This window comes from Melospiza georgiana, chromosome 6 (genome assembly GCF_028018845.1).
Source record: "Melospiza georgiana isolate bMelGeo1 chromosome 6, bMelGeo1.pri, whole genome shotgun sequence".
NCBI classification, from domain to species: Eukaryota; Metazoa; Chordata; class Aves; order Passeriformes; family Passerellidae; genus Melospiza; species Melospiza georgiana.
The window spans coordinates 46,497,078-46,522,642 of record NC_080435.1 but is presented as its reverse complement, the minus strand read 5'-3'; the positions used below and the strand labels follow the sequence as shown (position 1 = coordinate 46,522,642).

Here is a 25,565-nt window from a genome sequence, read left to right as displayed (position 1 = left end):
CTAAGTCAGCTGAGCACCTGCTCTCTGCTGTCTGGATAGAGCAAAATTCTCCTATAGGAAGTGACAAACTGCCTTTAGAGAAAATTCATACAAGCATGAACAAATTGGACCTTCTATAAATATATTCAGTTTGTATCCTGGTATCACTGTTTTTCAAAACTATGGTCCTGGTACACTCTTTCGTTTTGTGCATGTGTGTGGTTGCCAATTCTTTAATGTAGTAGGTTCCTACTTTTATCAAATATTGTGATGTTATCAAGAAGGAGTAATACTGAGTGTGCATTAATTCAAAGAACCAGCACAAGAGGTGATTATCACTATGAAGTCTGAAAGGAAATTTGAATATTCCTAATGAAAACAACTTTCTTTGATGCTCAGAAGGTTCTTCTGCTTTGTTTAGTCACTGACATCTTCCATTATGACAGAATTAATTTAAGCACAAGACATGTTCAGATTGCTGGTATCATAAGAGTGTAATAAATTTTTAAATATAAAGCATTTCAGTAGGCATTTTGCACAGCCACATGTGTGTTGCATACAAAATTAACAAGAGACTAGAATCAGTTAATGGTGTTTCCCAATCTATATTTCATATGCACAAGCAGATGGCCACAACTTTCATTCTTCAGAAAAAAAAATCTCAAAAAAAACAGGCTGAAAGAGATCTTGAAAGGTCAAGGCAAAGGCACACTTCAAGTGATTAAAAGAGAAAATTTAACCTCCTCTGAAGCAGCCTTCCTTCAACTGACTTTTGGCATGGATTAATTTATTTTTAAAAAATCATTAGCAGCCAGAAATGCCTATTAATAGGATTACTTGAACAGGAGATATGAAATACCAAGTCTTGTTCAAATCAGAGCTTTTACTCATGGCCAGCTCAATTCAGGTAGAATTTTAGAAAATCTTATTTTGAAAAACAAAGGAAAAAAGCTGCACTTTGTTATAGTGCATCCTTTCATTTTAAAGCTGGGAGTTCATGCAGTATTTAAGAGAGACAGGTTACTTGGTTTTGCAATGAAATAATTTAAAGAACTTTGCCTGCCCCAAGTTCGCAAAAAAAATAACATGGAAGGACAAAAATGGTATTAATAAAAATAAAATTTAGATTTAAATATCCCATTTCCTCCCTTTTCTTATTCATGCCTGTGCTTTCATCCATAACTAGGAGCCATGTATTGAATTTCAAAGCATTATTTCTCTGCACTGCAATAAGGTCACACTGAGGCTGCCTGCTACAAAAATCAGTCACACAGAAAGAAAGTGACAGTGCTTGCTGTACTACTTGGAAATGTCCTCTAGCTTCACAGATGTTTAAACATTGTATGAAGCTTATGCTGTTAGAATCACAAAGTTAAGTCATTATTCTATTTCAAGATGCAATTGCTCATTTATATTGATGAACAAGAATGTAATTTATTGGGCTATTTACATATTTATTTATTAGTTAGAAATATACACTACATAGGTTCATGAAATGCCAGCCAAACTAGGTGAGTCTATGCATATAAGCAGAATATATACATACAGAATGGCATATTTTGGTCCTGAAAGCATTATTTCTGCTTTCAAGAAATGCAACTGAATGATTTAATATACTGTCAGAGAAAAATGTAATATCAACTAGGACTTTTCATTGAGAAAAAAAAATGAAGATTCCTGATACTTCTGCTTGGAAGGGCAGAGGTAACAGAGCTCTGCCTTAGGAAATGGTACAAAGCTCTGGAGTGACAGAGGACAGGAATTTCAGGTGAAGTGAAAGCAAGAGAATTCATGGGCAATTAGACCTTGTATTTACTGCAAGCACTCTTCATCCAGATACCTGACATCTTTGTCAGAAGGTCAAGACATGCATTCAGCGTTGGGCACATGCCAGGAAGATCCTTGTCTACTTTCTGCTGCTTGAAAGATGCCAGCCCTCACTGCTGCACAGCAGTGATCAGCTGTTACTATGGGAGGCAAGTACATGATAGTATCCACTAAACAGAATTAAAATACATACCTTTCTAGAAGAGGATGGCTGAGCCTTTCCTCTGTCTCTTGGCTGGGATGGAGAGCCAGCTTCACACACACTTAACTTCTCTCTACACCTGGCTATCTTCTTTTTCAGTTTCTCTCTTCTTTGCTGGTCAGCAACTTCGGGAAGAGATAAAGTTGGTCAGATCCAAACTGAAATATTCTTTGTTTCCCTAAGTGAGTTGAAAACACTGTAGTGGTTTCCAATTGCTCAGTAAAGTCAGACTATTGAGATACATTCCACTTCCAACTCACAGCAGTTACAAAATTTATGTCTATTCTTAAAAGAAAAATTATTTGGTAGAGCATACTGGTAGCTGAAGCTGTGCCTTAACTTTCTTGAAATTTTCTTACCTCACAACAAACACCAGCATACAAGACTTCCAAGACCAGGATTGCTAACAGAGCATCTTGCTCAAAAAGTTATAAGCTTTCTATCAGTTTTTTACTACTAGGACTCCTTTGACTGTACTCTCATCCAGTACTTCACAAAAACAAAAACAAACAAAAAAAAGTGTTTATTGGTAAAAAAATCCACACTTACAACATTGAATTTCCGAAATACAGGGCAGCAGGACAAGCAAAGTTTTCTTAAGAAAAAATGAAGGCCAGCTCTGAGAGGGCTACTGTCAGATCAGAGCGGGGTATTTTTATCAGTCCACACTGGTCTGCAGTCCCAGACCTCCCGTGCAGTGCAGAAAGTTGAGTCAGGTATCTATGTCATCAGATAAAGTAGCCCAAAGACAGGTAAATTTTCTGTGTATGAGTTTGCCATCAGTCACCTAAATCTTACACAATATAGTCCAAAGTTTTGGCAGATTATGAGCAGCCAGTTTTCAGAGATGAAACACAAAATCATTCAGGTTGGAAAAAGCCTCCAAGAGTGAGTCCAACCTTTCACCACCTCACCAACTGAATCACAGCACCAAGTGCCACATTGAGTTGTTTCTTAAACACTTCCAGAGGTGGTGACTCCACCACCTTCCTGGGCAGGCAGTTCCTATGTTTGACAACCATTTCCATGTAGAAATTCTTCCTGATGTCCAATCTAAATCTCCTCTGGCATGGCTTAAGACTGTGTCCTCTTGTCCTGTTGCTGGTTGCCTGGCAGAAGAGTCTGACCATCACCTGGCTACAGCCTCCTTTCAGGCACTTGTAGAGAGTGAAAAGGTTTCCCCTGAGCCTCCTGTTCTCCAGGCTAAGCACCCCCAGCTCCCTCACACACTCCTCACAGGACTTGTGCTCCAGACCCCTCACCAGCCTTGTTGCCCTTGTCTGGATACACTCCAGTACTCAATGTCTTGTTTGCCCAGAACTGGACAAAACACTCAAAATTTGCAAAGTTGAAAAATCACAGTGAGGCTGATGAAAAAATTAATAATTTAATTCCCAAATAGGGAAAAATTAAGCAAACACACTTTCGAAGTCTGTATACCAAATGAAAATTTTCTCATTCACTTAACACATATCCAAGTGTATGAATCATTTGTTTGATAGAGACACACAAAGGCCTTTGAGGATTTCTTCTCTGGTTTCATAATATATTTATATCATACTCTGGGAGACCCCAAACTGCGCATGCACTACTATATTTAATGCATGGAAATGTAAAAAACTTCAGGGATTGGTGTGGTACATTCTTCTACACAGCTGAGACCTACAGCAATCTGAGAACATTTAATCAACCTTTAAAATGCATTCATCTCTGTACCCTACACACATGTTACTCTCCAGGAAATATTTAAGTAAGTGCATTCATTGCATTTAAACATTTTAGTCCCCTTTTAAGATGAAATTTAATCTTTCAGATGTGAAATCTTTGCTCTCATTGCTCAGGAAACTCCCTCTCTCTTTTAATTCTTACAATTGATATGTAAAATATAGAGCAATTTCTTTTATGGCTGCTGATTTATCCATCATATGCTATTAAATACTTCCAATATGAGACTGCTTAAATTACTGGGAAAAAATTAGCTGAAGTTAACAAATGCTACATTATACAACTCTGAATTAAAAATATACATTTTAACAGGATGATAAAATATACTGTACCATTAAATAATTAAAACAATGTTTTTCCTTCTATACTGAGTTATTGTGTGTGTTCTAAATTAGTATTATTTCTAATTGTGTTTGTCTTAAAAATTACAGGGAAGCACTTAAAAATTAGCTACAGATTAGACGTTTCATATGTTTGAGATAAATAATTACTTATTCTGGGCCAATACAGCATGTCTGTGTGTGCACATCCATGGAGGCTACAAAAACTCACATCTTGCCTACTGCTCAGGTAAAATGGTGATGGCTGATTGAACCAATATCTAGAGAAACAATGGGTGAATGAGAACCCTACAAAGCAATAATGCAATACATACAGAAGTATGGGTAAGGGTGAGTAGGTGTGTGAAACAGCAAATTCCTTACAATCAGGTGCTTAGATGAAAAGTGGGTTTGCCTACGACAATACAAGCTTTAACATTTTACTGCATGTTCCACCTGCACACCATGGCTAAACAGGGTGGGAAAAGTGCAAAGCAGTGTGAATATTACTGCAAAACAGAATTCCCACGTTGTCCTTATTCTGCTCTTCACAGGAGTAACTTTGAAATTTCACATACATGAATGCCTTTACTACTGCCATTCAAAGCTGTTAAAAATCTCCTCCAGGACTGGTGCTGTGACTTTTCACCCAAAGCATGGCTTATGCCCAAGAATAAAGAACAGTAAGGATTCCAGCTAAGACTACCTTGGGATATCAGAATGACCCACTGGGACTACCATCACCTGCAGGGCAAATGTGGAGTCCTTGCCTCACACCTGCCATACAGTGACCTTAGCTCAGCTAATCCATTCATTAAGTGTGCTCCAAAATCAATAAAGTCACTTGTGTACTGAAAGGCAGTACAGACATGCAAAACAGAATGTCAGAAAACTCTAGTAATATACTTATCTTATTGCCAAATCAGGAGTTTTCAGGCTAGATCTGTGGTAAAAGCTAGGAATTTTGAAACCAGCAAAGTAAGAGATAGAGAAATCCTTCTAAAAAGAGTTGATGCAGATGTAAACAGATGTAGGTAAGTTAGGACAGCTCTAAGGCAGTCAGCAAGTAACACAAATGCAGAAACAGGCTGCCCCACCTCTCCTTAGTTCATGTCCTCTACCCATGCAAGGACTGGAGAATCCAGTCTTATGCTTTGACTTCAAGCCAGATAGAAAACCTGCCTGGAGCTCTGAGGCACAAATTACAGTATTACAACTAAGAGGAGCTGAAGATACTTAAGGCTGTCATATATAACCACTTGTGTTGCAATGCAAATATATTAAACACAGAAAGAAAGAGACCAGCATTCAAGAGACATCCAATTTCAGAAGAGAGATTTAGCTTTTAATTGAAAACATTGTTCACTGTTTAAGTTATCTTCTGCTTCAAATCCATTACAGATATAAAGCTTCTTTAGCTTTCAGTGAGGTCCATAAATTAAATATGAAAGAAGTGCCCTTGGCATACTGTCATAGACTAGTGGAAAGTAAACATAAACTGCATTTGTTAACAGATACCTAAAACAGTTTCATTGCAAGTAGCTTTTATTTGAACATTGGCTCCAGGAACATGTCACATATGCAGAGTTAAATATGGGAAAAGTATATAATAGTAAATATCTTGTGACAAATAAATGAAAAAAAAAAAAAAAAAGAAAACCACTGGGTTACTTTTAATCTTTTTAAAAGGGGAAAACAAAATGTGCAGCAATAAAAAAATACAGTTCGTAAATCCATATAATGAGTCCCTTTAAAAGTCTTATTAGAACTGTAAAGATTAATTGTATCTCATTAACTACTGTGCTCAAAACCCCACAGATTCATAGTATAGTAGGAGAAAAAGTATTAGAATATAAACTATTTAGTGATTCTGTAGATCAGATAAATTCAGTCTGTGAACCTAGATTCCATACCTTATTGCATCCACTCCATGAATCCTTCTCTTAATTTTGTTGTTAGTGAAAGGAAGCATAAGAAAGACTGAATTTCAGATGTTAAACTGTAGCACTCCTCATAAAGAGACACCTATAAGACACTGATCAATCTGTCACTTTTTCTAGGCAAATACTCTTCCCAGAGTACACCACACTTCAAAGCAGAGATCACATCACTTTACCTCCCTTTTAGAACACTCCCTCTTTAGGCTTAATTATTTTTGCTGTACATCTAGACTGCAGCAGCATTTCAAGACGTGTTTAAAGTTATAAAACAAATGTCATAAATCTGGAAGACACACACTAATCATATATATCACAGTCCTAGTCAGTTTGAAAGCTCTGCACTTGGACACCATGATCTGGCATGTCAGTGGTTGTCCTTTGCTCTGAATTTCCAATTGCTAAATTTATCACATCACAAAACAGCTTGCAGTTAAACTTCAAGTTATTTCATTTTTGATGTAAATAATTGATGGCAACAATGAAATACAAAGTAAGATTTAAATTGAGTTCAGCTTACAGAACAATGTATCTCAAAGGAATTATCCACTATTCAGAATTTCCCTACTCTGTTTTTATATAAGCTATTTTTGCAATAACACACTTGGAGTTATTGTTTCTCTTTTGAATCCTTTTTTAGATAAATCATACAAACACCATCTCAGCTGAGCTTGAAGTACCTAGTGACCATAACTAAACGGTCCAGTGTATCAGTTGGTGATATTACTTCTGCAAGCAAGCACTTTCTTCTCTAAGAATTTTTACTATCAGTTTCCTAGCTCTACATGAACTTCCAGTACATCATAATTTAAGCACCTGGGGTGATATCTTATCAAATATAAACTGAATTTTGCCACCAGCCATGAAGTTCAGGTTCCTTATAAGTCAAACACAGAATTTTTAATTTTCGTAACTCTAAGAGTTGATTTTGCAGTCCTTCTTTACATCAGGTATCAGTAGCACTGTTTCATCAAACAAGGGAGGAATCACCATAAAAAAGGGTGACAAAGTACTTATTAAGGGCTTGATAGTAAAGCCCTGCTTGTATCAAATACAAAGTAACAGCTATAAGAGGGTTTGTACTCCAGAAATCTGATACTATTTGGCAAAGCTACTAATGGTGAAACCTGGTCATTGCTAAGACTTGGAAACAAAGCCTAGCAGTGAGATAGGAATCCTTCAAAAGCATTTCAGAAGAGGCTAGAAGCACTGGATTATCCCAAATCCATCCACCTCTAATGCTCCTCATCCAGCAGACATCTCCTACATACTTCTGTCAGCCTCATGAAGAACACAGCAGGCTGCCAACAGAGACTGCACACAACCTGCAATGCTGCACCAGCCCTGAAGGACACATCTAAGGCTGCCCAGGTAAACCTCCATTTGTGCACCCTAGAGAGAGGTCCAGCAGGCTTCTAGGTGGCCCCTGACAGTGATTTTGTTTTCAAGGTACCACTGGGGCAGCCCCCAAGGACAATTTAGACACACTGTACTGAGATAACGCTGAAAATAAGTGAAATGCATAATCTTACTCTTGTTCTCTGATATGCTATGGCTATTTTGTAATCCTGAGTAATGATGGACAATTGTATAAAAACAACAATCCTCCCCACCAGCAGACAGATGGTAAAGCTGGGTAAATTAGAATAAAGATCAGGGACACATTTTCAGTGATAATGATGAATAACTACTGAAACATCTACAAAAGGAAGTTATGTTTTCTCTATTTCCTGACCTTCACAAGTCAAGACTGCAGGCTTTTCTTGTTTATGTGCTGCGTTTACCACATTCAATATGGCTGTTAAGTTCCATATTAGAACGACTGAATTAAACTTCTGGTTTGCTTAACTCATGATGTCAGTCTAGATGATCTAAAGTCTTTTCACAACTGCAAGTTGTGAAAAATGTATTTTTATGTACATATCTAAAATTAATTACCTCATAAAAAACCCCAACACTTTTTATTATAGAAGAAACTGTACAGCAAATAATTTCTGGGGAAAAAAAGTAAAATCACTATAGTTAAAGTACAGATTCATAAAAAAATTTTTCTATAAGTTTTCCTGCTCACTAAATTTCAGACTTGATAAATATATTAGAACACCTTTCCAAAGACATAATACAGGCTTTAGAATTACTTGAGTATTTGAATTTAAAGAGATTATTTTAGCTGCTTATAATTTTCATTTTCAGAAATACATAAGGACAAGATTTAACAGAAAAAAGAGAGATAGGGTGATTTTGTGAAAGCTTCCTGTAAAATGGTGGCAACAACAAAACATAAGCTTTTTATAGATCTCTGCTTTTTCATAATGTAAAGTGTAAAAAGTGTAAAGATATATGTGTTCATGGGAAAAATTAATTCTTGATATCTTTGCTAGAACTCCCCCCCTTTAAAGGGTGGAAAATCAACATTACTATCAGTCTGAATTGTTACCTCTCCCTTTCTCTCACTGCCCTCTCTCCAAGAATTCAAGTTCCACCAGGCTAAAATAGATCTATGGTGGGTAACTTCTCAGAATATTTGCTCTTCTTCTTCTCCCCCTGCCCCAGTATCAAAGAGACCTGCATTCCTAAGCACACTGATCACTAAGTTCAAGCTGTACTATCAATATGCCTTGTGGAAAAACCTCTAAACATATGGGTTGAAAAGTTAGTACTGTTAGAAACAAGGCATGTGTAGCAGCAGCTGTCTTACTTGGCATAGCCTTTGTCAAGTTTTCTGGCACAAGTTTCACAACCACAGGCTTCTAATGGCCACTGGTATCAATCAACATGCTTGGACTAATTCTGAACATAGAAGTTTCACATTTCAAGAAGTTTCACATTCTAACAACTATTTTAAGTCAGTAAGCCTGATCTAATACACAGGAACATGCTCGCTGCTGGCCCAGGGGCATGGCACCTTGCCTGCTTTGCTGCTAGCTAAGATACCAGGAAAAGAACAGTGGAAACTAAATCCACTTTAAGGACAGAACACATTCAGTTGGCCAGGGAGAATGCCAACTACAGTATCATGTTTGATTCTTAAACACTAATGACTGATGCATGGCAACAACCCCAAAGGGAAATACTCACATGCTATTCTAGCAGTACATAAAGCACATTTTCAGGAGGTATTTTTTAACACTATCTGCAGGAATTCTGTTTTGTAACTCTATGCTATCAATAAATCTTAGAATTTTAAACTAAATTTACCCCCTTGCCCAAATCCTGAAATAGAGGGGGAACAGAAACTTTATTTGGAATGCAATAACTACACAAAGAACACAAAGAGAAAAAAGTAATAATATGCTTCAGTTAAAACAATGACATGCCACTGAGAGAACTACTCACAGTGAACTACTGTGAGAATAAAGGTGTAAACCCCTCATCCTCAGTAACACTAAAGATACTGCTGATATTCAACTACATTGAAGTTTAAATTGTGCCTGGCTAAATCACACGTCTCATCTTGATCAAGAAAGAAGAAATTGTTTTGAAAATATTCTAAAACCCCTTTTTATTACTTTTCTTCCTCAGCATATTTGCAACATTCTTCCTGTCTGAGCTATTGGCTGTCATCTCCATGTAATCTGTCTCACAGAACAACAGAGGAAGAAAAATGATTCTCCAGTGGTTTACCAGAGACTCTTCAAATGGTAACTTGCACTGAGCTCAACACCTGAACATGTCACACTTGGTTGCAAGGTCATTACAGTACAGAAATGTGTATTTCTTGATGAACAATGCATAGAACTGCAGGGAAAAAATGCAGTCACTCTAATTTTAAGTACGAAATAAAATTGAAATAATTTTAAATTTTATTATAAAAACCTAGAATTTATAAGGATAGTGCAGAAACTGAACAAGATATACCTGGGTAGTATTAACTTTAAATACTGAGAAGTCAGTGAGACCAGAAATGATGAATTTGAAAGTAGGTGTTTCTCATGGAATTACCTGTTTGATAACTGCAAAACTTTCAGCCTAAATGGCAGAGTTTCTTATCTTATTATTTGTAAAGGAATCTTGGTCAGATGGAACAGCATATAAAGTAATGCAGGTCAGAAAAAAGATAGTTACATGCACACATTGAGTAGTGAGAGAAATCCTCAAAGGTTTTTGTTAAGAAAGGTCCAGGATTTTGCTATGCATTTGTACCATATACTTAAGATTATCCTATCTCTTGCAGTTGAGACACTTTTGCCATTGACAAACGAAGTGTCCTGCTAAGCACAACTAATCCCTGCCAGCCCAGATCCATCTCTCCAGCATTCCACTGATGCAGATTCAAGGTATCTCCAAGTAGCTGAAGGAAGATGTGAAAGCTGAATAAACAAGCAGACACATAAATGCTCAGTTAAGGGTTATATGCTATTGTTACTCTTCACTGGCTCTTTTGCTAAGTCAGTTTTACAGCAGCATTTGCAGAATCAATATATAACAAATACTTACGTTTGATGCTGGCCAACCTACTTTTGGGCAATGAAGTGTCTACAGCTGCTGAAAATAAGAAAAACACCAAATGTGAGTGACTCAATATTTACTTAGTATATGGGATAGGTAGAAAAATGGAGTAACAAACCAACACAGAAAAAGACTAATTTAATTATTTATTTTAAAATATTCTAGTTACTGTGTACCTAAAGTATTAGGTTGTCATCAATATGGTCACAGGATTTGAGATAAAGCTCTCTGGGTAAAACACATATTTAAAGGAAAAATCATCACTTAAATGAAGACTACTTTCAAAAGGTTTCTGTACATTTTGTTCTAATAGCATTTACCTGCATCCCTGAGGATACTGAGTATGTCATGAGACATAACATTGTGAGTATTGTAGTTGTGAGGATGGACTCTGTCAGTAACATGATTTTCTCATTTGCAAACACACAGGGCAATTTTCACAGTCCTTAGAACTTGTTATTACTATTCATTGCAAGATGAACAAAAGATCATTAAGTTTTTGAAATAAAAATAATAAAAGACATTGTGATCTGAGTTTAAGTAGAAATGTTCTGCCTTCATTCCTAAAATAATTTCTGTATGTTTGCTGTTACGACTGTCACTATGACCTTCAGTTCAGCCTATTATTTCATAATTCATTATTTCATCAAAAGCAGAATGAAGCCAATACAGCACAAAGTGCTCTAAAATTAAGGTCAAATCTTTGGTAACATTTAAGGAAAATGTTTTCATACAAGACTTCCCATCTCAATCATACATAAGTATTATTAAGTAGAAACCACATCTCCTTGCTGACACATGTATGGGTAAGAAAAAGCAATTTTCTACAATCCAGTCATCCCGTCTTGGTATGAGGCTATTCTGAGAGACTGAGGTAAATTTAGGGGGAGACAGTTCATTCATACATGCACATTTTTACCTTTGGCTGCAAGAACTCTGTTATAATGAACCACCATGTGATCTCTGATCAGGTATTGGCTAGCTAGATTTCGAGAGGAGCAAATGCAGAAAGCTGTAAGATTAAAATACATTTGAACATTGGAAAGGCAAGCAAAAGAATACTACAATTTTAAACAGTTATTAACTGCAATTCAAACTCACAAACTTTAAGAAACTGTTTAACTTTGCTCAAAGGCAGTATTTTTTTTATAAGTTACTATCACACGAAATCATCATGTCTCCTTTTTCTTTCCTCAATGAGCCATTAATTCAATAAATAGCTGCAAAAGTAGCTGAAATTGTACTACAAAAATGTTAACATGGAAACTTCCTGTTCTTCACTCTATGTTCTTTTGAGAAAAAAAGGTGTCTGAGGTGTCAGTATAGCACAAATCACAAACTAGCTCATGTAAACTACTGGCTGTAAAGGAATGCGTTTAACCACAGGGGTTCTTATATCTATACATACATATATATAAGTATATTACAGCTAACAGAGATGGGAGATCTTTATATATTTGTTCATCTTGCTACCAATTTGTAGTCAGCAGTAAAGTCAAGGCAAAACTAACTCCTTGAAAGTATTTTCAGTAATGCATACTAAACATAAGTACTATTAAACTTCTCCTAATAAGCTTGATACAGAAGTTTTAAGAAAAAATTAAGCACAAAATCAATGAATTCACATAAATGGAACCAAGTCCACCTGATGAAAGCACATGTTACTTACCATTACTTTTATTACTTAAGTGTCCTTTAAATGGACTTGCTGGACCACATCTGGGAATGACAAGACCTGAGCATTCATTAATCTTAACTAAAAATGAAACAAAAACCAAAGTTAGAAAAAAATCCCCATACATATTTTTATACACAAGATAAAGTCTTTCTCCAAAAAATGCAAGAATGGTTGTAATGGATCTTCTTCAAAATCTTCTTCAATCATTTTATAATCACTGAACTATAAATGTAGTTAAATAATTTAATCTAAACACCAAGATGCAATGATAGCGCTCTCAGTGGTTCAGTGAGCTAAACAGCAGAACAGACCATCAGAACACTTTAGTCTGAATGTAACCTGGTCATTAAACTCTACAGAGATACAGTAACAATTGTGTTTCTGTGCTAACCTCCAGTTTGTTTCAAAGTTCATGGCACTTTGATAGACTGTGAATTCCACAGACAAGTGGAGATGCCAACAAAACTTAAACAACCAGTTGCTCTGGAAACTGAGAGAATGTGGATTAAAAGATCTGCATCTCCTCTTTGAAAACCTGTGGCTGTCATGCAACCTAAGATTTAAAAACTGGCTTTAGAACAAATTTGTTTTAGAACAAATTTGGACAGGAGAAATGCCAGGACTACAAATACTAGTGTATACAGAGCACTGCTTTAAGGCATTCAAGGTATATAAAATGTAAACCAAAACAAACAGGATTTTTTTAACAGGGTAAGTATACCAACCACACTTACTTAACATTAATTCTAAAACTGTACACACAAGTTCTACAAATTTAATACTATTAACTATCAAAGTCCATGTGGTCTTCCCATCCCCACTGTACTTCTCAGCTGTCAGTTCAAGGGTCTGCAACCACCATGCAGGTGAAATGGGTAACTCAACTGCTCTACTGCTCCTGCTGACCTCTGGCTTTCCCCCTTTCAGCCCATGAAGAAGCACACTGGACCTACCCAGTATGAGCAGGAATCTCCTCCCAGTGACCTCAGCTGGGGTGATACAGGCTGTTTACCTTTGCAAACTGACCAGGGGCGCAGGGAGCCACGGTGACAGCCATGACACACATGGTAACAGCCCCTCATTCCACCTCTCACAGCTCACCTCCTGCATGCCCAGCACCTGGCTCTCCAGGGCTTCCTTTTCATTTCCTACTGTTATATCATGATTGGTAAAGTACTATTGCAATTACATATATAACTACCATAGTATGTAACTCTGTATTTAAGTTCAACAGCATGTTGCACAAGATGGTGAACATGGTGTCTTAAATATTAATTAGTAGAGACTTCAGCAAAACAAACCATTAATTTAACGATGGTTTAACATTATTTACTCAAGGCCTTATAAAAAAGCCATACTGTACTAAATTTTGAATGACTGCTGCTAGTATAGAAGGCTATAAAAATATCTTAAGAAAAAAAAGAAAATTAAAATAATTTTCTCCTGTTGTGAAATAACACTAAATCTGGATCAACAGATTAAACCTTTCTTACAAAGCACAGAAAATACAAGGGCAATCTTGAATTACTTTCATACTTTGAAAAGCCAGCCTTTATACAGTACAGGCTTCTGTGGATTTACAGTAGTAGCTGTGGTGTTTGCAATAACAGCACTCTCACTCCTTTTGCTGTGAAGTTGCCAGATCAGCAGTTGAAAAAGGACAGTGAAAAAAAAGCTCTTGGAGATTTTTTCAACACTATCCTGCAATTGTTTTAACTTTTTACTGTTATCTCTAAATACAAAGGACAACACTCCTGCTCATCTGTATCGACTTCAAATGGCTCATTCCCCTCATGGTACAACTCTTCCTTATCTCAGTTTGTGATTTAAACTGAGATACATATGGACAAACAATAAATTATTTTTCAAATATTAAAATTCCAAACATACATTTATTATATTTATTAGATTCAGAATGTTTCCACAATGACTGCAAACCTTTTCCAATAAAGCATCTATTTCCTGTTAAAATATTTTATTTCTCTACCATACACTACTACATATAAGTGGTATCCACAGTCTAGCTGGATCCACCCCGAAACCCATGACTTCCAGAATTTACAACATGCAGGTGTTGGAAGAATGCAAGTCTTTGGGAGGACTTGAATGTTAGATTATAAATTTTAGTTGATAGAATTTTCTCTAGTGATAAAAACCTGCATGCATATATACCTGAAATCTGGATTACAGCAGACAACTGGGAATCAGAAGTGTTTCATTTACAATTGCTTAAATAACCTAAATATTCTACTGTTTTTTGTGCTTCAGAGCTTGGCTATAATTCCAGAGGGAAGAATCTGTGGTACTGTTAGGTAAATGCTTACAGTACCACTGACTCACCCTTATGTGACAGAATCCTAGAAGGGCAAACATGATCACTTTAAAAAAACCAGACACTGCTCTCTCTACAATTGATTCTCTTCAGGTTAGCTAAATGATTTTGTCCTGCATCAAACACCATCAGGGACACTCAGAAACCTGTTGCTTTTACTGTCTTCAGCTGGACACACAACTGTTCAGCACTGCAGGAAGACTGGACTTTACAAGGTTCACTTGCTTTGCATCACCAGCAGATGGCACAGCGGAAATTCTACAGGAAAAACTGTCTGCTGGTTCAGTCCTTTACAATTCATTTGTACCTGGCTTGTACCCGGGGAAGGAGCAGAGAGGAAAAAAGGAGTTGACATCAGTATTTCACAGGTGAAAAAAGCTGTCAAAAAGTGCCAGTCAGGAAAAATAAAGAACATTTCTATGTCCTCTACTTGGACTATGGACATAGAGATGGCACAGAAATCCCCCTTATCGTGAAAACACACGATGCTAATGTCAGAGAAGAAACTGGAGAATTTGGTACGTGCAGGCTCTTTTTACCTTCCTGAAGGCAGAAAGTGCTAATGGTCAAAAGTTTCACAGCTATCACTTCAGGCTGTCTTTTCACTTGAACGGGTATTTATTTGGATTCCAGCTGTGTTTTCAGTTATTTGCACAACGGCAGAAACAAACTGAAGGCTTAGATATATGAAGAGAATTTTAAAGGAGAAGGTGGGATTTTCAGTAATTTACAGCTAACCAAATATAAACCAAACAATGGGAGGATAACTATGAAAATATCTTTGATCTATTACACATGTAACTATCTGATCTAAATGTAAATTTCCTTATAGATATAAGTGGACTGTCCTCACTGAATATAAAATAAGGATTTTCATACTGTGTTCTCCTAAAGTACAGACAGCAAACAAATTAAATACTTCTAAAAATTTATTTGATCTTCTAGATCCTTCTATGACACTAAGCAACAATAAGGAAAAAACTAAAACAGCTTTCTCTAAAATTTTTTCCAGCTGGTATCTAACGTAAATAATAATTACATTATTCCAAAGAAAACAGAAAGGTATTTGTTCAAATTCTAGTTTTATTTTAATTTAAAATGCATCCTATCCTAATTTCTGATTTTACAGTATTAAAAGTTATAAAAATTAGCAGTTTATTTTGTTTCCTGGTTGTTAGTGGATAGGCAGAATTTATAGAAATGATTTTTCTACAAAGCCATTTCAGATTTGGAACGTGAATACATACTGGAAAGAAGCCCAGTCTTTCATTACCATGTTCTCCCAGAGAAGATTTTAAACACAAGTATTAGACTTACTATTTTTATAACAAGCATGTACTTCAGTCATAGCAAATAAAAATTAAATAAATAAAGCAATCAATCACGCTACCCTTACCCATCAAGACTTGCTACTTTAAAGCTAATCCATAAAAATACAGAGACCTTAGAGGGGATATTGGATATAGGCATCTAAATCCAGCACTACAAGACATCAAACCTTAACTAGAGACCTGTGAACACTGTAATTTCCAAAAGGCAGCTCCCAGACCTTAGCCTGGGTTCAAACAACCCTCAGCCCCAGGTGGATTTAGACCTCAGGTCTCCCCAGCTGTTCCAGAAGAATATGCTTATCACTGTCAATACTGACCCTTCTGTGCAGCAGCTTGGTTTTGGGGCCTCCAGCACTCTTGCATTCCTAGTTCTATAGCGGCCTCCTCTCAGCTGGCAATGCAAAACACCTCTGCCTCTAACAGACTGGAATTGCATCATTTGCAAGAGATTTGGGCATTTGATCCCTCTGAGCCTGATAAGGACCCAAGCTGACAAATGCTTTGCAAAGACTCCGGCTACGGCAGTGATTTATAAAGGTTTGCTATTCTTGCTTCTTTTACTGCCAACTCTTTTTTTCTTCCCTAATATCTCAATGCTCTAAACCAGAAACAGTTAAAGAGACACCTTTGCTCAAGTGGATAATTCAGGCAACAACATGCAGATGGTTTGTGCTGTGAATTTCATACACATCAAGGATGTCTGCCATTACCACCCTTATTCTACCAACCAGTTTTACGACCTCTTCAGTGGGCTTCCTGCTATGAATTAACTCTGCTAACTCTATACAACTAACAGTACACAACAACACTAATCCCGTACACATGCTGAGGAAAGAACAAAACTGGTTTAAATAATCTCTGTGAAATCCAAAATTACTTCAAGCAGCGATGGAAACTCCTTTAAGAATCTTATCTAATATGTCTGACAAGGTCATACTTGAAGAATTGAATTATGACCTGAAATACATGTTCCTTACCTTTTGAGGTAGAGAACTAGGAGAATTTTCAAACCAGAGTATCCATTAATTCTTTATGCTACAGAGATTTTTATATGTATGAATACAACACAGAAATACACAGAGGAAACATGATAGCTCAGAGTACATTAAAAGATTAACCTAGTTACGAAAATCCACATTGGATTTAAACTTTATTTAAATAAGAAACTAATTTTTTCTATTTTTAACTGTTTTCCCTTCACATTAGCACAATATACTCAAAAAACCCACCATATTCTATTAGTATTACTAATGACGCCATCTCTCCTGTTCATGTGGCTTAAATCTTTGTACCATCCCCCCTAAACTCCTTTCAATATCCCCAATTTGCTGCCTCTTCCTTACCTGTGGCCATTCCTCCCCTCAAACACTCCCTACTTGCTCAGCTGTGGCTGACCAGGTGCTACAGGAACAATTGCTCATCTAGTTTAAGCTTCTCTGGTTGCTTATCCTTGGCTGCCTAGTTCTTACCCTCTACTTACATATCTGGGAATGAACTCAGAACAGAATGAGTTTTTCTAAAAGATGTGCATTAATTTGTTGGGTTTTCTCCTGCTCAGCCACTGGGTAATACCAATGCTCCTAGTTTATTCACAGATGGGTGAAGCTGGCAAACAGCTGCAGAACTGGATAGACAAAAAGGCCAGCAGAGAGCAGTGACCCACTCACAGACTCCTTCTCTAGCTGAAGAACACAGGGGCAAACATGGCAAGTCTCCACTGCTTTTCTGCAGCACCTATGCAACCATGAGAGGCCTCCAAACATGGCTTTAGATTTAGCCACTTACTGAATGCAGATACTGCTCCATTTTATTTGAAAGTTACAGTGAGGCAAAACAAGCATGTCATAATCCCACCTGTATTTTCTTTCCTGTTCATGCAAGTGAAACAAAAGCCTCTTGGACCCCTTTCTGGTTTTACTTATCAGTCCTGGGAATATAAAGCCTCACATGTGAAGTCATCTTTAAAATAATCTCGTTTAAGATTTGTTAATAAATAGCAGAATTCACCAGCAGAAAGGATAGTCATTATTATCTAAACTTCCTAAAGCAAAACTCAAAGAATAGAGACCCAGGAAATCACACCACTCCAATTTTGAAATAAAGTCCCAAATTTTCCATCTGAATTTTGCAAGGGATCATTAGTGTCACAGGAAAAATACGATAAAAATTATACATCTCCTGACCAGCACTATACATAACCTCCTAAGCCATTAATTAGATGGGTGCTATTTATACACTTACTATGCTGGATTACACAAAAGCTCTTCTATACACATACTCTCAATACCTAAGAGTTAGGTCTCTCAGACCTTTAGAATTAATAATCTTACAGTATTCTGTATTAATTAAAATCATGCAACCAAAATTGTATTTCAAGAGTCAAACCCTCCTCTGAAAACTTTAAGGAACCTAATTAAATAATACAGTAGCCTTGAGTCATATCTGATTACATAACTCTGGAAAAATATTTGTTAAATTTTTTCTAGCAATAGGCTTCAGCAAGGGAAGTTCTGGATGCAAGCTCTTGCTCTATTGATACTCCAAAAGCAGAGCAGGAACAAACAGCTGTGTGTGTCAGTAGCACAACCGTGATAAGAACTGCAGGCAAAAGAAAATGAATTTATGTCAGTTTGCTACAACTACCTGGAAGGAGGCTGTGATGAGGTGGGTATCAGACTTTTCTCCCAGTCACAATTTACAATTTATTGAGTGAAGGTTTTAATTTGGTAAATTAAAGTAAATTTGATAAGAATTTAAGATCACTGAATAACATTTCCCAATTTCAGTTAAAATTATTATGATTCAAATAAAACTTGTAAATGTCCTTCCTTCTTTGAAGACACAACTAGATAATTTTCCATCTTTCTTGTTGGCCAAAGGAAATTTCAGCTTCTAAAAACTGGTGCTACCAAAAAAAGAATTTAGTAAATTTAATAAGCTGATTGTTCAAGTGATAAATAAAAGAAGAATTAAAAAAAAAAATAGTTCACAAGTCTCTGCGTTAACACCCTTTCAGCTCTAGTCAGATTAATGCAAGGACTTCCTACAATGCAAAAAAAAATCTAAATAAGATGATGTTGTCTATAAACATGTGAAGCATTTAAATTTTGATTTAATATTCTGGAAGCTTGTGCAAATTGCCTAAAGCTAACAGCAGCCTCCATGCAGCAGTAATGATGAGTTCCCCACTCAGCCCCTCTTTATGCTGTCAGATAAAAGTGGCCCAAATGTGTGTCCTTGATTAACAGTAAGTGCACGATGCTGTCAGATATTGCTGTCCCTGAACACATACCTGAACAGCAACGGGCATTAAACAGCCCAATGCAGGGGACTGGATCTAAGCAACAAAGCTGGTTTAAAATTACAGTATACAGATTATTTGAGGTCATACTACAAATCTGTGAGTATATTAACTCCTGAAAATACAACAGTAAATAACTTCAAGGTTTATACCTGGAATTAGGGAAAAACATAGCAGATTAATTCTTTGGTATTTCTAGGAGGGTAAAAAAATCTCAGCCTTATTTGAACTTTGACAAGACCTACATGAAAATCCTATATACTCTGATATATTAAAAGTATATCTATTTTCTCAGTATTCTCGCTAGACAAAACAAGGCCTGATACAAACAAGTGCCAATTTTTGGTTCTTTGAAATGATGAGGCTAAGACTGAACAAGAAACTTTGCATGGCATACAACCAGGACATGGAATAGTGTATCCCACTTTCTCTGAACTAACATTTTAGATATAACTCTTTTGAGAAACCATAAATAGGATGTGCTCTCCTCCTTTCATGAACTGCAAGCAACCCAGCGGCTCTTCTGCCAAGTCTGCTCAGGCACAGAGATTTCCAGCTCAGCTCAGTGTATTAGTCTGTCTGTCTGCCTGTGCTAATCCTTGCTCTCTGTAAGGAGCCTGAGAACCCCCACATGGACTGTTCAGCCACACAATTCTGCCTCCATTGTGACCTCCTATGCAGACAGGCAATGGCTTTCCCAATTTAACACACACACAGTAATTCTTCCCTACTTTTGAACTTTTTTTGCTACACAGAAGTCATTCAAGTAAAGCTTGCTGCAGCCTGAATGAAATTTAGATCTTGACTCCTACTTATTCTCTTTTTACAGTCAACAATTGGCATGCTTTCTGATTGTCTATAGAAGTATTTTGACAATAGTAAGAATAGTCAGAAAAAGGATGTATTTGTCATAAAACTTTCTTCATATTGTGTAAGAGCATAAAAATTTGGTATACAAGATACTAGTTTTTGCTCTGAATTTTATATTCCTATATAGTATTATAATTTATGTTCAAACTGTACTTTGATATCAGACATCTTCTGAAGTGGCATCTGTCACTGTCTCCAAAGATTGGAACTGACACTGAGATACAACACAGCAGCCTAACGTTATCTCAAATGGCTCTGATTTTATGCAGCGAGGTATGATCTTGACATTACAATGTAGCACTGAATAATTCCTACCACTGTTTTACATTATGCACGTAATCAAGTTTATACCTGAAAATATTTTAGGTATTTTCCAAAAGCCACAGTTGGCTCATGCAAGCATTTTCGCATGTTTGCACCTTTTTTTATCATGAATGACAAGTGCCCCTAGGACTATTCATAGGAACAGGGCACCAGAGCAGCCCACGGATGGCTAAAAGTGGGTAAGGAATCACTTCATAGGACCTTTAAAACTTTTGAGTCTTTTATTTTTCAACTACACTTGCATTAAAATCCCACCAAACCAAAACACTTTGATCTACAGCTAAACGCCGTGGGATGCTGTACACACAGGGTACAATTCAATATAACCCATGAATAACAGCTTTGAAGAAGACGAAAGTTAACTAAGAAAAGATGCCGGCACAGAAACCCCGGCAGCCTGAAGCGCTGCCCCAGCAGCACTCGATGCCGGTACTGTAAGGATGCACCGTGGGGGTGACGGCTGTAGCACGCACAGTTCCAGGCCCCGACTCGGGGAGGATTACACCGGTCCCGGGCCAGACGCGTCCCTCCCCGAGCGGCGGCCCCCGGCTCCCTCCTCCGCGGCCCCGCCGGCTCCCTCCCCGAGCGGCGGCACCCGGCTCCCTCCCCCGCGGCTCCTTCCCCGAGCGGCGGCCCCCGGCTCCCTCCCCGCCGGCTCCCCGCGCGGCACGGCCGGGCCGGCAGCGCTCGGGCCGGCCGCGAGGGCAGGAGCGAGGCGCGATCCCCCCGAGCCCCGCAGTTCGGGCGGCCCCCGAGCTCCGTGGTGCCCCGTGCCGGCTCCGTGGGCTCCGTGCCAGTCCACACACGCCAGCGGGGAAGGCGGAGGAGCCGCCTGCCCCCAGCCCCGGGCGAGACGGGCCGCGCCCCGCACCCCCACGGCCGGCAGGGTCGGGGGAGGCCGGAAGGCAACGCGTCCCCCGGGCTGCGGCCGCCGCTCCGCCGCGGCCGGCGCTCCCCGCTCCTCCCGCAGCCGCCACCGAGCCCCCCGCACCTTGGCTCCGCCTGCTGCCGCCCTGCATCCTCAGCCCCATGCTCCCGGCCGGGCCCGAGGGGGCGGCGCCGGCCGGGCTCGGCGGCTGCGGCGGTTCGTCCCGCGGCGCGGGCGGGCGGCGCTCGGCGGGGCCCGCTCGGCGTTGCCATGGCGGCGGGCGCGCGGCGGCGGCGCGGGGCCCTGGGCCGGGCCGGGCGGGGCCTCGGGCCCGGAACGCCCCTGCAGCGGGGAGGCGTCGTCCCCGTCCGTAACGGGCCCGCAGCAACCGAGCCTTTCCTGGGAACTTGACGGGAAGTTGAAGAATAATGAGTGCCCGGGAGAAATTTACTGATGTTTGAGAGAACGAGTGACAAAGCGAGAGCCTAGAGCATTGCCAGTGCTTTACACTGCAGAAGTTAACCTCAATGTCTTTGAAAACGAACTGCACCTTAAAAATGAACCACAAAATAACCTCTTAAAAAGCAGCCTTTGATCCCATCACTGATTAATGTGTGTGTGCCGATGTGCTGGATTTGAACTTTGTGAAGAAGCAATAGGGTGATATTTACAGTTTGTCTGACAGGTTGCTATTTTCCCTAATCTGTCATAGACATGTTTTATGAAAAATCCTTTCCTTAGGATTTTTTCTCCTGAGAATCTGAGAGGCCTCGGGAACAAAATGTAAACAGTGATTATCTGCTGCTGTGGAACGCAAGAGGTGGATCCGTGATTGATCTCATGTGGTTGTTTCTAATTAATGGCCAATCACAGTCCATCTGTCCAGACTGTCTCAGTCAGCCACAAGCCTTTGTTATAATTCCTTTTCTATTCTTAGCTAGCCTTCTGATGAAATCCTTTCTTCTATTCTTCTAGAATAGTTTTAATATAATATATATCATAAAATAATAAATCAAGCCTTCTGAAACATGAAATAAAGTCCTCGTCTCTTCTCTCGTCCTGGGACCCCTGCGAACACCACCACACTAATTAGGGAAATCTCTGAGGGTTTTTGTGCTTTTTGTGTGAAGATTTTTCTCACTGACCAGCCAGCAGTACTGCAGTCCCTTCCATAACCTAACACATCACAAAATCACGTTGTCCCAGATGGAAGGACATTCCCCTTCACTATCTAGAAATGAGTATTAATTATAGGCTAAAGACAGTGTTTTATATTATTTGCTACACTTCCTTACATGCTAGAAAAATTCATTTGAATGTAGCTCAAAATCATAGCAAAATCAAGGGGATGTTACTTAAAAACAACTTTTCTTCCTTATTTCTACCTCAGTCAATGTTCCCACTTGGTCACACAAACATACATGCTGGTTTAAATCAGTAGTTTATCTGCCCCGGTACTTTGTGTAGACTCTACCAAGTACTTCAAAAAACCTCTTCAGTAGTATTCTGACTATTGAATGTTGTGATGTCCCTTTTAATTTTAGATGTACCAATTATGAAGTACTCCTTTGATGTAGCCTTAGTTTCTGTGATTCATGTTGTAGTTATCATTTTGGCAGTCGGTTTTCTGTTAAATCATCCTTAAATGTTGTTGGTGTCAAATTTGTCTGGGAGAGGTCAGGGAAGAAATATATGCCCTGGAAACTCACAGATACTCCATCTTCTGGTGGCCCTCTCTCTTTCTGACTGCTTTTTATATAAAAGCGTCAGTTGCTGTGGCATTTCAACGACTGTCAACCATAAGGTCACAAGCACCTTACTTTCTTGTCAAATCAAAATAATTGTATAGCATTTTGTCATTTTCCTTTATGTCTCTTGGATTTGAGGTCAATCTCTTGGAAAATATCTGCCAGGAAAAAGCTACAAAACAAAAAAACCCCCACAATTCAAAGAGTTTGTGTGTGGGTTTTGTTTGTTCGTTAGCTTTTGTTCACTTTTTGTGGTTTTATTTTTTGTTTTGTTTTATTTTGTTTATTTTTGCTATTTTTTTTCTCTGAAGCAGATTGTGTGAGAAATTAAAGATTTGGGGAAAGGGCTTCAGGAATTTATTTACCATTGTTCTTGTGTTTCAGGGCCTCTGGTTTATACTTTGATACAATTCAGATTGTTAAATCTGTAGATTTTAAAGGTAGATATAGTCTTTAAACCATTTTCATTTCAGATACCTGAAGATACTGGAGACAATAAAAGTAAGTGTACAAGATTCTCACCTCTATGTGGTTGGCTGTAATACTCTCTACTACAGAAATCATGTCACAGAAAACACTTGTCTCTGCTTTTTCAAAAACAAAACAAAAAAATACCCCAAAATAAACCAGTTTATAGTTCTTTCTAGACTTTTTAAAGACTTTTTTGTTTGTTTCTTTTTCTGAATATCAGTTTCCCAAATACTCAGTTTGTAGTACTCAACATACAGTGTTAGGCTGTTCTGTACAAACCCATATGACAGATTTCTCATAGTGTCTTCCTTATTTGTTCCTATGCTTTTTTTCCACCACATAGATAATTAAAACACATAAATGTAAGTAGGCATTTTTAGAAATATTCCCCTGGTTTCTAGGCAACGCTGAGGGAATGTAGAGATTTCCATTTGTTCCCTTTCAGTCAGTAGTCACAGCATCATAGAGTTATCCTGTCTCTGAAATTTTTGACCACCAGTGCCAACACATCCCAAAGGTTTATGTATTTCTAATTGGTCTCACTTATGGGCCTGAGGTGGCTTTTGGCCTCCTTTGGTCTGTGAGAGTATATATATTTTGAGTGTAATTAAAAAGTAATGCAATTTTATAATGGTGTACACATTAAGTACCATAATATGCATTAAACAACAACAAAAAAGCCTTAACAAAAATGGAATCAATTCTGGATTTTGATCTGCTCAAAAAAGTACAAAAATAAGTTACATAGATCACTGCAGAGATCTTACCATTGTTGAAGAGTAACATGTGACAACCTGTAAAATTCATCCTTTCCCAATCTGAAAACAGGAAACATGGCGATCACTGTTGTTGTCTGTCAGCAGCAGGAATTTTCCCCTTTTCCTTAGGATGCATTACAACAGAACATGGTTTTAAAATGTGCCTTCACTGGGAGGGAAGGAAAGCACCAGGAACATGAGAGTCACATTTGCAAGTGTAGCTGGGTGTCTGACCCCACCCTGGCATGGACTTAGGGAACAATTGCCTCCTTGTCTATTACTTCTGCCCTCTGCATCATCTGCTCTAAAAATGTACAGCTCATAAATTCAGCAACAAACCAACACAGAGAGAAATATGTCCAAAAAAAAAAGGAAATACCCCATGAGATGTCCACTTTTGCATGCTTAGCCCAGACAAGTTTCCATTCCTCTGAAAAAGATGGTGTGTCTGGCAGGACCTCAGTTACCTGCTCACTTGGGACAGAGATCTGTTCATAATGTCACAACTTGGCTTTTGTAGGATTTGGCTTTCTTGGAAAAATAGTTTGTGTGCACCCTGGAAAATTAATCTGCAGTTTTTTGGAGAGTCCTCCTCTTTCAAGCCATTGATTTTCTTTTATGCGTGCTTTTCCTTACAGCAGTCAAATGAGCATACATAAGCAGGCAGGAAACAGCCCAGCAACCAGATCTGCACACTCTATTCACAGAGTATTCTGGAACAGTCCTAAATTCATCACAATATGTACTTGATCATGAAAATAATTCTCCTGGGTTTACTTGAGTATTTATTTGGCATAAGTGCCCTATCTCAGTGCAGATTGTCACCTGCCTGTGGCTCTGTGTCAGTGTTCCAAATCCCTCGTTGCAGCTCTCAGAGGGCTGTCACTGAGTTGCATCAATTCCCCCCTAGCATATTCAGACATCAACCTTGAAGTCTGTTCCCCTACAACTATGTGGAAATGAAAACATTTACCTGAAAGATTAGAGGACGTGGTACCTTCTAAGTGCATTTAAACAGACTGGCTGAGCAGTTTTCTTTTACTACCTACTTAGGAAATTCTTGTGTTGAAACAACTGAAGTAGCTTTCAGACACTGGTGTGAGGGGAAAAAAGGATTTATTAGCTACTGAAATATGTTGTTTGCTTGTTTTGGTTTGTTTTTGATTTTTTTAAAGGATTACTTTTCCAGGAGGAGTGGTAAGTTCTTTTCTGCCTTGTGTTTGCTGCATGTTCTTTGGTCACGTGGTTCTGTAAGTTATTTAAAATCATGTACAGTCTTGAAATATCATTGCAGCTTTCTAAATGATGGAGAGTTATGTGTTTTGGCAGGGCTGCAGACTCCTTTGCTTTCTTCATGGCAATGCATTTAGTTGTTCTGTTGTTGTCTGTATGGCAGCAGTAGTCATAGATTGTTGCAAAGCTAGGGCTCCAGTGGGAAGGATGAT

At 38.4% G+C, this 25,565-nt stretch overlaps 1 protein-coding gene across 2 annotated transcripts in view; it reads right to left on the bottom strand.

Moving 5' to 3' along the window:
- The window catches only part of SPATA7 (spermatogenesis associated 7), a 34,319-nt gene extending 12,959 nt beyond the window's left edge, over positions 1-21,360 (bottom strand). The window contains exons 1-5 of one of the 2 annotated variants that reach the window (XM_058027048.1): positions 21,267-21,360; positions 12,109-12,195; positions 11,359-11,451; positions 10,428-10,475; positions 2,000-2,133 (exon numbers count right to left, since the gene is read on the bottom strand). In XM_058027048.1, the coding sequence (XP_057883031.1) occupies positions 2,000-2,133; positions 10,428-10,475; positions 11,359-11,451; positions 12,109-12,195; positions 21,267-21,306 (402 nt within the window). In that variant the 5' untranslated portion in view covers positions 21,307-21,360. The remainder of the gene's footprint in view (positions 1-1,999; positions 2,134-10,427; positions 10,476-11,358; positions 11,452-12,108; positions 12,196-21,266) is intronic. The other variant, XM_058027049.1, reaches the window with a different exon arrangement.
- Positions 21,361-25,565: the final 4,205 nt, after the last annotated feature.